The 12,914-nt window shown below is 34.0% G+C and overlaps 2 protein-coding genes across 2 annotated transcripts in view; one reads left to right on the top strand and one right to left on the bottom strand.

The window, feature by feature from the left end:
• LOC125066446 (anaphase-promoting complex subunit 11-like) overlaps positions 1-1,980 on the bottom strand; it is a 41,104-nt gene extending 39,124 nt beyond the window's left edge. The window contains exons 1-2 of the mRNA XM_047674518.1: positions 1,828-1,980; positions 1,471-1,710 (exon numbers count right to left, since the gene is read on the bottom strand). Of these exons, the coding sequence (XP_047530474.1) occupies positions 1,475-1,710; positions 1,828-1,846 (255 nt within the window). The 5' untranslated portion in view covers positions 1,847-1,980 and the 3' untranslated portion in view covers positions 1,471-1,474. The remainder of the gene's footprint in view (positions 1-1,470; positions 1,711-1,827) is intronic.
• Positions 1,981-4,014: 2,034 nt separating this feature from the next.
• LOC125066383 (protein YIPF6) lies at positions 4,015-12,500 on the top strand. Its single transcript, XM_047674444.1, has 6 exons — positions 4,015-4,187; positions 10,176-10,295; positions 11,009-11,087; positions 11,221-11,395; positions 11,696-11,853; positions 11,988-12,500. Exons 1-6 carry the CDS (start codon positions 4,161-4,163, stop codon positions 12,104-12,106), a joined length of 678 nt encoding a protein of 225 aa, XP_047530400.1. The 5' UTR covers positions 4,015-4,160; the 3' UTR covers positions 12,107-12,500.
• The last annotated feature ends 414 nt before the right edge of the window (positions 12,501-12,914 follow it).

Below are 12,914 nucleotides of genomic sequence, written 5' to 3'. Positions count from 1 at the left end.
AGATATAGTTCAGGTATACACAGACCCTAAAATAAATCCTATGTAGACTTAGAAAAAAGTCAAAAAGTATGATGTTAAATACTTTTAATAACTATGTGATTAACCAATAGGTGAGTTTTATAAGCTAACATTACAACCCTTTCTCTTAAATATAAAGGAAGACATGCAAGCGGCCTACCAATGGTCAGATATGTTATTTTTTTTTGTGATATGGGTAGGCAGACATTTTAATTTGCCACCTGATGGTAAGTGAACACCACTGCCCATGGACAATGGCATTGTAAGAAATAATGGTTAATATTTCTTACATCACCAATTGGCCACCAACCTTGGAAACTATGATGTTCCCTATGCCTCACTCACCCTTTAAACCAGAACCCAACAATACGGAGTAATTTGGTGGTAGAATATCTGATGTGGTATTTACCCAGACAGGCTAGCAAAGTGTTTCCACCAAGTAACCATACCTTACATCAATGTGCCACCAACATCAGTATATGTACCTTGTAGTATCAACTCAGATGAGCTTGGTCAAAGCCTTTCAACAATATAGCCACTTTTAAGAGAGCACTGACCAATGACAGTTATTATTATGAGATTTTCCATTCTTAATAATTATAATTAACAAAACCTGATTAGTTCATTCTTGAAATTATGTAAATTGCTCCCAATATATGAGTATTGTTTTGTAAATAAGTAATAAAATTATTATTATGAGTATTGCAAGTTCTGCAATCATGGTTTCGAAATACAATTATACAACAAGGTAAGACTTGTAATAATATTAAATTATATAAATGAATGCTGAGTCACATTTTTATACAGAGAGAATTTAAATAATCTGAAAATATGTATAATGCATATACATTTAAAAAAAAAAAATAATAATGTTATTAATACTATACTTTTGCCTTTTAACTCTTAATCGTGGTCGGAAGTATTGTCAATGATATCATATCAAGTATAAAGGAAACAAAATATCAAAATGTTGTCATAATTAATTTTAACAATTTCTCCTTTCTTATTATATCTTGATAAAAAAGCTCAAATTGAGATATTACAATTGTATTAAAAAAATAGAAACAAAATACCTATATGAAAATAGAATAAGGAACCATGATCATGTTGAATGGTATTTAGTAGTCTAATTGAAAAATGATTTTACATATACAGTCAGTCAGGCAGTCACAATACTAATAGCCATTTTTATAGTGAACTAGTTGTTGTCTACAGCATCAATCGGTATTGATAAGTATGTATATGTATACAAATCTATGGTGGCAGGTTATTTATTTTATATGTCAAATTAATGATGAAATAGAGGAAGAAATCAGTATTTAACTCAACACTTGCCCAGCAGTTTATATAAGAAAGGCCATATATGCAGTCACTAGTAGTATTTATGCTAAACCATAAGCAATACATAGATTTATAAAATCAAAAGATTTATATGCTTAAAGATAAACTCACTTGATCACTTGTTGTTGAACTTCCAGTCCTGTCTGCACATAGGGCACTGTTGCTGTGGTTGCGAATGAAGCCACTTAACAATGCAGTGTATGTGAAAACAGTGGGAACACGCACCCCAAACTAAAGGACAATCGTCTCCTGGTAATTTGCAATCAGGGCAACAGCTATCGAAGGGCATACGACAAATACCGCAGTTATCGTCGTTTGCTATCCAACGCCAAGTCGCTACACCAGTCCAACCTAGAATAAAATAAAGCTTACCTTAAAGCAGATCGATTAAATGCCTTTGTTTTTTGAAAACTGTTTATAATCGACAAAATATTAATATTAATAGTATATAAAACAATTATCTCTTACTTTTAACAGTTACTTTCATTGCGTAAAATGGACATTACTTGTCGAATAATTATTATACAGTATTATTTGAAAATAAAAATATCGAAAATCCGCTGTCAATCAGTTGTTACGAATTTCGACAATTTGTTGACAATTCTTAAACTGACAGTTATGATTGTCTTTGAATGACAGATTACGTAGTGCTCGAGGCACTTCGATATAATTTAAAATGCTCCTCAACTATAGATGAGATATGATTACTATAACTATATAATGAATGATTTTAACTCCTTAGATAGGGCAACCTTGCTTAACGAAGACTTCTCTGATCTGTCTGAAATTTGCCCTTTGGTTTAGCAATGTTATAGTTAATCTTCGAAATTATTTTTTGGCGAATACACAATTAATTCTAATGTAGGCCCATTCAGCAAGGAGATCCACTGGGTTCCGCTCTATTTAGTTTAGTAAAAATTGCAAATGTTACAGAAACTGAAAGGTAAAGTACCCTAAGGGCAATACCCCTAAGGAAGTTACTTAATAAAAAATTTGGTATAATAAAACCATTGGTCTACGTGGCACTACATCGTTTGACAAAAAAATTACATATTTTTTTATAAATTATACACTTGTAATTCAAATTTAGTTACTTGATGGTGGGGTTTTGTGCAAACCCGTCTGGGTAGGTACTGTACCACCCACTCATCAGATATTCTACCGCCAAACAGCAGTACTATTATGTGTTCCTGTTTGAAGGGTGAGTGAACCAGTATATCTTTAGGCACGAGCGACTTAATGATACAATAAAAAAAGCCTTTGCCTCTTTCGACGTTCCTGCTCTTATTGATCCCCGTGGAATTCATTGTGATGATGGTAAGAGACCTGATTGGCATTGTTTTTTGGGGAACGAGGAATGGTTCTTAGTGTAGGACGCTACATGCCTCCTTTATTATCAAAGAAACAATATTAAGAACCGGAGCCGCTGTGAGAAAAGCTGAAGCGAACAAACGATCCAGATATTCATGTCTTATTCCAAATTATGTTTTTGTCCCATTTACTTTTGACACACTTGGACCTTGGAGTAGTAGCGCAAAAAGCCCTATTAAATGTATATCATCTCGCCTTATTAGCTACAGTGGTGACAGGAAAGCTGGTTCGTTTGCAATCGGATCGGAATTGCGATTCAATGGGAATGCTGCTAGCATTCTTGCCACCATTCCATACACACATATTTAAGGGCTTAATGTTCATTCTTATGTAAATAAAAAGCTATCTATGTAAATTAATCGTTGATATTGCACTATCTAGATGATTGACTATATGTTTAAAATGTTTTTTTGTTTTCGTATTTACGAGAGCAATTCAGCTTTGGAAACTATAACGCGGAAATAAATCAGAAACATTACTGTCAATACCATAAGAGCAGAATGGTGGATAAATAAACGCCCCCTTATTAGGTTATACTATTATATAATTTTACTACGTACGGCACACTAGGGTCTAGATCATCGCGTGTTAGGAGGAAGGAATAGAAATCACTTCAAAACGATTTAATTTTTTTATTTGTCCTGGTCAGAATTGTACTGCCAAAGAGTTGGCTAATTGACTGGGCTTTTGACCAGTGGACTAACTATCATATGACAAGGTGTATTCTTCTTTGATTGATAAACTTAAATCACGTCGCTATCCGAGTCCTGCAATGCCTCATACACCTATTTCTGCATTTAACAGACTTCAGATTGTATTAAAAAAACAGTTGTAAATGTCATATCCTTTGGGATATGACATTTTCAAAACAATAAGTAGGTAAAATAATACATTATTTAATTTAAAAATCTATTACAATTCTACTTGATGAAATAAAAATAAATACTTATATACGTCAAAATAATGCCAATGAAATTATTCTAGTCATTAAGTTTTGCTATTTTAATATTTTTAGTGCTGTAATAAGAACTTTTTTAGATTGCTTAGCAGATTTAAAAGTATAAATATAATTTTATAGTAAATATTTAAAAAGCACTTTGGTTAATAAGTAAAATACGTATAAAAATAATGTAGAGAACCGGAAAGACGATTGGTAAAAACGACACGGCTATAATTAATAAGAAGTTAATATCATCCCATGATTTAAAGATGTTTCAATTTGGGCTGAGTAAGTTTTTTAATCTGGTAATGTTATGTGGCAATGGTCATTGTCATTGACACTTCTTGACAGCTTGTAATTTTATGATTTGTTAAATGTTAAGATAAATTGTAAATTGTATTTGATGTGTTGGTATATTTACTATATGTTAACCACATTTTGTTTCATGTAAAAACATCTTAATTAAGAACTTACCAATTCTATACAGAAAATGTCAGGTTTTGACACAAAGTACGATGTAAGTTGGCAATATTTTTCAAATGACAAGAAAATGTTGTTTTTTCGCTTGCGTTAGCTTTGGTTGACACACGTGTTAGTGAGATATCTGTGTTATTATAAGCATTTTCTGTTATTCTTTCCATAATTTTTTAGTGCAAATAGTTAATTTATATGGTTTCTGGGTTTTACTAACCATATTCGGTTACGGTAAGTGTTTATTTACTTTTATAGTTATAGTATATTAGTTGGTAAGTTAAAGTAGTTAGATAATGGATGTTGATCCTCCTCCTGAACCTCCCGATCCCGGGGGTGTGGAAAAAGTTATTGACCTCAATAAATCTTCCTCTCGCAAACGTTCCGGGGATAAATCCACCGCCACTCCCGATTCCTCCTCAAAAAAAACAGTCGTTCATCCCACTACTGCAACTCCTTCCATTCAGACTGTTTATATTAATCCCGCTTTTACTGACGGCCCTAAAAGTTACGCTGATGACGATAAGGGTCCCTTCATTGTCCATGTCTCCCGGGAAGTTTCTGATCCTTCTGCAGGTAACTCAATCCGAGCCATCAAATTCGGTCAGTTTTTACATAAGCACAAAATTGGTTGTATTATTAATGATGGAGTTAAAAACGTAGGTCGCAACAAAATAGAAGTCCAATTTTCCTCAGCCCAATCTGCAAATGATTTTTTAAAAAACCCGATACTGGAACTATGTAAGTACAAAGCAACGTTACCAACTTACAATGTAACTAGAATGGGTCTCGTGAAAGGTGTTCCGGTTGACTGGTCTATGGAGGATCTTATAGAGTCTATCGAGCTTCCTCATGGTTGTGGTGAAATATTAAAAATGAGGCGTTTAAATCGTAAAACCATCAACGAAGGAGTTGTGAACTGGATTCCAACTCAGTCAGTGGTAATAACGTTTAAGGGCCAAATCCTTCCCAATAAAATATATTCATTCCATACCTCTCTTCCCGTTGAAACATATAATCTCCCTACTATAATTTGTTTAAACTGTTGTCGTTATGGCCACATTAAGACTCAGTGTAGATCTACTCCCAGATGTTTTAAATGTTCCCAATCTCATACAGGTGAGTTGTGTGAGGTTACTAAAGATAATGCTACATGCCTTCACTGTTCTGGTAAACACTTTGCTACAGACAAGGATTGTCCAGAGTATTCGCGACAGCAATCAATAAAAATTGTTATGTCTCAGGACAATATCTCTTACATGGAGGCAGCTTCTCGCTTTCCTAATGTTCGCAGGTCCTACGCTGAGGTAGCAAAAGAGATGTTTTCCTCTCCTGTATATATTCCATCAAGCCCTAGTCCATCTAAATCCTCCCCACCTCCTAATAGATCATATAGACAGACCATCTTCCGTTCTCCTGCCCCTAGAGTTCCTCAAGGGAAGGGGTATGATAAACAAGCCCACCAAGCCATAGTTGGCAATTGCCCTTCCTCCTCTCCAAATGGTTGTGCTCTAAATGCTGATAATCCCTCCCCTCCTAATAACAATTCTAACTTATTAGAATTACTCACCAAAATCCTCCTTAACATTCTAAGCACATGTAATGAAATCCCTTTACCGTCCAACGTTGCCAATGATTTACATCAACTCTTCAACATCCTTAAAAATGGCCCCAATCAGATTCCTTCAATGGAATTGTAAAAGCATTCGTCCTAAGAAACCTGACCTCCTCTCCCTTATTAATTCATATAAACCCGTCATTATTGCCCTCTCTGAGACATGGTTAATTCCCGGTTCTCGATTTCGGATTCCGGGTTTTTCCTGTTTGAGGGATGACAGAAGTGATGGGTATGCAGGTAGTGCCATCCTGATTAGGCACTCTATTCCCTTCTCCCAAATTCCCTTACCTCCCTTTAGCCAGCATATCAATGCCGTGGCTATAAAAGCCTTTAATATATCCTTTTTATCCCTTTACATTCCCCATCCTAATTCTTCTCTTGCTCCTGAATTACACTCCATCTTCTCTTCCCTTCCAAGCCCTATTCTTGTTATGGGGGACTTTAATGCCCATCATACATTATGGGGTTCCTATCACTGTGACGGATTTGCTCCCTTGTTGGTGGACATCGTTGATGATGTAAATTTATGCATTCTCAACGATGGCTCGCCGACTCGTAGAGTTTATCCAAATCAGAATCCTTATTCTGCCGTCGACTTATCCCTATCAACTCCCTCCCTATCCTCACAAATATCTTGGAATACCCTCCCATCAACATTTGGAAGCGACCATTTTCCTATCCTTCTTTCACTTAAGAACAGATCCCTCACATCCTTCAAATCATCCCCTCTTCTAAAATACAGACTAAAAAATGTTAACTGGTCAGCATACTCTAACTCTGTTGATGCCATGTTAGACTCCCTCCCTGGTTTTGTGAATGATGAAAATATTATTGCTTACTACGAACTTTTCCTTAATGCTATCAAATCCTCTGCTGATGCCCATTTTCCTCTAAAAAATATAAATAAAAAGACTTTGCTTTCTCCTCCTTGGTGGGATGAAGAATGTAATGTCATGGTCCAACGGAGATCTGAAGCCGAAGAGTCATATACAGTCTCTATGACTCCACAAAATTTCATCAAATATCAGCGTATTGATGCCAAAATTAAAAGACTGTTCAAAAAAAAGAAAAAGCTAGGGTGGACCAACTTCTGTGAATCCCTCAGTCCTCGATCTCCTCCTCAAACAGTTTGGACAAATCTTAAGAAATTTCGCCGCTCCCTCAACTCAGAAAATCCAAATGCCAATAATCCCTCCATATGGCTTAATGATTTTGCTGCCAAGCTGGCACCTCCCTTTGTCCCATGCCAGGATAGCTTTATTACACTGACTCCAACACTTGTATCGGATGATATGGATGGTCCGTTTACTCTCTCAGAGTTCCATACAGCTCTAAAGGGACTTAAAGACTCATCTCCAGGGGAAGATGGCGTTCCCTATTCTTTTATAGTAAACCTTAGTGATAAAGCTAAATGCGTCTATTTGAATTTAATTAATGCTTTTTTCTCAGCAGGAATCGTCCCGGAATCTTGGAAGTCCCAAATTATTATCCCCATTCTCAAACCAGGAAAAAGCCCATTGGACCCAAGTTCTTATAGACCCATTGCTTTATCATCTACATTAGTAAAAGTAACTGAACACCTCTTAAAAAACCGTTTGGAATGGATAATGGAAAGCAGGAATATTCTCTCACCCTCTCAATTTGGCTTTCGAAAGGGTCTGAGCACTCTCGATAGTCTCAGCATTCTCACGACAGACATTCGAATAGCCTTTTCTAACGGAGAGTACCTTGTGGGTGTTTTTCTAGATATTTCTTCTGCATATGATAATGTTCTTCTTCCGGTACTCAGGCAAAAACTGCACCAGCTGAGCGTTCCTCCGAGGATTACACATTTCATATGTAACCTGCTATTTTGCAGATCAATTTCTGTTAAACACCAAAATTTTTTTCTTCCCCCCCGATTCGTCTGGAAAGGTCTCCCGCAAGGCTCAGTCCTAAGCCCTCTGCTTTACAGCATTTATACCCACGATCTTGAATTGTCTGTTAATAACTTTTGTAACATCCTTCAATATGCTGATGACATTGTACTATATCATAGATCTTCTTCCGTCCAAAACTTAACATTGCGTTTAAACTCTGCTTTGCATTATCTTGACCTATGGCTCTCTGATCACGGCTTATCTCTATCAGTAGATAAGACTCAGGCAGTTGCTTTTACACGAAAAAGGCTTATTCCCGTCTTTGACCTGTTCTGTGGGGATCAGCGTATCAACTTTGTCAATAAGGCTAAGTTTCTAGGCATAATACTTGATAACAAACTGAACGGAATTTGTCACTCTGAACATATTATCAAAAAATGTGAAAAGGGCATTAACGTCCTTAGAGCTGTCTCAGGTGTCTGGTGGGGAGCTCACCCATATTCTCTTAAACTACTGTACAATGCAATAGTCCGTAGTCATTTAGACTATGGACTATTTGTCTTAGATCCACTTAATAAAACCGTTTCTGATAAACTTAATAGAATTCAACACAAATGCCTTAGAATAATTATAGGAGCCATGAAGACTTCACCCACTAACGCCCTGCAAGTTGAATGTGTTGATCCTCCTCTACAACTAAGAAGACAATTTTTATGCGACCGCTTCGTGGTAAAATCATTACAGCTATCCTCTCATCCTCTTTGGTCCCGTTTAAGCAAACTGTCCCAACTCTGTGCGCGTCCTAAAAGCCCATCCTTGTTATTAGATAGTTTTTTAAAATTTACCAAACTTCCGCATCCTATATTGAGGTTCCATTCAAATCCTCTTTTTTCCACTCCATTTAGAGCTCTTGTATATAATCCTCCAATTATCACAGATCTTGGTCTTACTAAAGGGGCTCCTGAAACAAACTGTAAATTTCAAAGAATCTTTCATCAAAAATGGTCAAACCATCTCCTTATATTTACTGATGCCTCTAAAATATCCCCCGATAGCTGTGTCGGTTCAGCCTGTTGGATTCCCAAATTCAAAATTATCCTTCAATTCAAATCCCCTCCTGAAACATCAATTTTTTCCGGTGAAGCGATTGCCATTCTGGAAGCCATCCTATTTGCCCAATCCCATGACCTAAGACAGACTGTTATCCTGACAGACTCTTTGAGCTGTCTGTTGGCAATTAGGGAAAATCCATTTCGTAGTAGGCGGAAATTTTTTATCATCCTTAAGATCAGGGAGGCTTTGTTCTCGTGTCACCAAAAAGGGCTAGAAATATCGCTTGTCTGGATACCAAGCCATTCTGGTATAAGCGGTAACGAAGCCGCAGACTCGTTCGCTAGAGCTGCTATAACAACTGGCTCTCTAGATCATTTTAAAAATTCAACTCAGGATTTGTGTGCTTTAGCGAAAACTCATCTGGATAAATCCTGGAACTCTGTTTGGAAAGTTTCATCAAAATCTAAAGGTAGATTTTACGCATCTCTACAACCAGACATCCCAAGGCGACCTTGGTTTTCACTTCACAGGCAAGCCAATCGTTGGATCACCACAACTATCTGCCGACTACGCCTTGGACATGCATGTACTCCCATACATCTATGTAAAATTAGAGTTAGAGATCACTCTTTGTGTGAGTGTGGCCTAGACGAAGGTTCCCTACCCCATATACTGTTCTCTTGCCCCAAACTCCTCTATCCCGCATATGACGTTCTCCCTTCAAAAGTTCCTCGCCCTATTAATGTCGAATGTTTATTAATGTTTGTGTTTAGTCCATTTTGTAAATTTCTATGTAAATATATTGAACGTAATAAGATTAAGCTATAAATAGTTTTGTGATTGTTTTTCTGTGTTTAAATAGCAGTTATTTTTTTTTTATCTAATTATTATTATTGTGTTGTTTTAGGTTGTGGGTTTTTTTTTTTAATTCCGTCTACTACTATTATGCCTTCAAAATTAAATTGATCCTGCAATCTCGACCGCACCAATCAATCTCTACCGTGTCTTCTCCATCGCACGTGACATTGGCGAAATAATCTGTGTCTTTTTGACACAAATAAAAGCCAGAAAAAAAAAAAAAAAAAAAAAAAAAAAGAAAATGTATAAAATTAGTAATAATGTATAATAATATTTTTAATTTAGCATATATCATTGATCTCATAATGAAATTAAGCTTACTATTAAAAAATATCATCTGCTAGATATTTTTCAAATTTATTTTTAAAATATAATTTGCAAATTACATTACTATAAACTATTACATTTTGAATCTGAATAAAAGCAAGCTTACCTTAGTTAGCAAGTTACTTTCTTTATTTTGTACTAATATATTAAAACACTGAACCTAATAAAATACAATAACGCAGTATAAATAGAAAAAGTTATGATTAAAATTTAACTCTATATAGGTACTACTTGTTATCTTAAGATAAAATATACTAACCTGAATCAAAGTTTCTAAATATGATTTTTGAATAATTAAATATTTTTAAATGGTTTTTAGATGTATCCAGCTGGTGATGTGGGTGTGGTTGAAGGAGAAATGAATGTACCATCACGAGGGGTTCCTTCCGGAGATAACATGGAATTTAACACACTAGACGAACCAATCAAGGAAACATTTGTAAGTTATATCATAGAGCTTTCTTGTCACTATAACATGTATTTACAAAAGATTAAAAAAATAAATTTACCATTATTGCATGTAATATATACCTCGGCTTTGCATGTAATCCATTACATAGAGAACTGAGATACCACTATTATCTGTCTTGTGCCTAAGTGGGGATCACAATAGCCCCATGGTTAGATTAGGATAGTTAGGCTTCAATATACTGCAATTTTACATTGCATTATATTTAATAAGTGACTGACCATTATTAATTTAAATTGCTTCCCTATAATTCTTCCTAATAGGATTTATATATGTAGCACTCTTACTGCTTCTAATTATCTGTAAGTTTTGTAAAAGATTAATTTTCATAGTTACAGTTTCCCCCTAGTAACTACTACTAATTTTTATGTTATAAACACATAAAACAGTAGTAGTCATGTCATGTTCAGGGTTGAAGGAAAACATAGTTAGAGACTTGTATGTTTTGAATGCTATTCGGTCTCATGTTTTATACCAACTTGCATCGGAAAAGTATAGTAGAATTAACTCTTCTCAAGAGGAGAGCATGCCATTGGTATTAAGCAAGTGGTTTTTCTTTTTTAGTCTTTAGTAGTAAAATACAAATGAAGTTTATTAATTATTTAATTTTTCAGTGAATTTTGTCAATCCATCTTCATCATAAAAGCGAAATTACGGATAATGTAAAAATAAATGTTTTTCAGTTACGTGATTTAAGAGCCGTCGGAAACAAATTTTACCATGTCCTCATTCCTAGAGAAAAAACTAGTTTATTGAAAGAATGTGAGTATGTCTTTAATTAATGCTTTATTCAATTTAAAAAAAATGTTTCATTGTTTGTTTGTGGTAAATTTTATTTATTAAAATAGTTTAAAGGCTAGACATAAACTCTTCATTTCATTTGATTTGTATACAGGGGATTTATGGGGCCCATTGTTACTGTGCACCTTCATGGCAACAGTTCTACAAGGCTCAACAGAACGAGCAGACAATTCAAATGATGGTGGTCCTGAATTCGCAGAAGTTTTTGTTCTAGTCTGGATTGGAGCAGCTATTGTGACCATAAATTCTAAATTGCTGGGTGGAAATATGTATGATTACTCTTTTTATTAAAATATCCATTATAAAATATAAACTTGTAGTAAATAAATACATTATTTATACCATATAAATACATGTTATTTACTTATTATTATTTATAATGTAAATAATAATTGCAAGTACAAGAATCATAACTATTTATAATGCCAATGGCAAAAGATCTTTGGCAACATATAAAAAAGAAAGAATGAACATTTAAGTACTATTTAAAAAGTTAAAATTTAATATTAAAACTTTCATATTTTATATAAAGTAAGTTAACAATTCCTTGTAATGTTTTTTTTTTTCAGATCGTTCTTTCAGTCCGTTTGTGTTCTGGGTTATTGCCTGTTTCCAATTGCATTGTCACTAATCATCTGCAGGGTGATACTCTTCACTACTCAAAATACTTTCCTGTTTTTCCTCCGTCTCGTTATTTCAATGATTGGATTTGCTTGGGCGACATTTGGTAAGATTTGCATTACATATTCAGTACTAAAAAATATATTTATTAATATTTTATATTCAAAATATATGAAAAAAGTTATTGAAAATGTAACAATAGGGATTCAAAGTAACTCATAATTTTCTAACTATTTTCAGCTGCGACAAAGTTTCTCGGTGACAGTCAACCTGAGGGCAAGAAGGGACTTGCAGTGTTTCCTATATGTTTATTCTATTTCATACTATCGTGGCTTGTTGTATCGCACAGTAATGTTTAGGTAAATTATCTACTCTGTATTTATTTATTGTGATACGAATTTTATAGAAGAATATGTGAATAAATCTTAGTTAAGTCTATATTTAAGATTTTTAAACGCTACATTATCAATGTTCATGTCGATATATGCACTATTTAACAATGATATTTTACCTTTTGACATGCTCATATTAAACCAAACGATAAAGTGAGATGAGTGACTCTCTTTTATTTAGTAGCTTACGATCCTGCAACCCTAAAAGACGTCACGCAGATTGCAGTTATATTTTTGACAAATAAATATAAAAATATCAGCGCTTTTATATATAAAACTACATAATAAATATCTATGAAGGTTATGTATTTCTTATAATTGAAAGCGATAGGTATCTCATACAAGAGAAAGTTTTGCTATTTGTAAGTTTACAATTATATTACTTGGGTTAAATGTAAATGTATATTTTAATTTCCTATTAAAATATACAAAGACAATTGAGACTAAAAAAAAAACTACATTTTATTTATAAAATAAAAAATATTATAATATTATTGAAGTTTTCGATTTCTGTATTTTAGGGAATGGCAACTCGATCTATATCTAATCACTATGTAAAAAAAAAAATAAAGCGCCAAGAGATAAAATATCATTCCTCGGAAAATATATGTAAAACAAAAATACTAATTGCATTTTTTGTGTCGTGGACATACATACATTAAAATTAATTTAAAACATTCCATTAAAAGGTATCGTACATAATTAATTATATATCATTTATATTATAACTGTATTAACATTTTTTGTACATACTTATACTTATAAATAAAAAAAT

Source organism: Vanessa atalanta, chromosome 9, assembly GCF_905147765.1.
Source record: "Vanessa atalanta chromosome 9, ilVanAtal1.2, whole genome shotgun sequence".
Taxonomy (NCBI): domain Eukaryota; kingdom Metazoa; phylum Arthropoda; class Insecta; order Lepidoptera; family Nymphalidae; genus Vanessa; species Vanessa atalanta.
This window is presented reverse-complemented; position numbering and strand designations above follow the sequence as displayed.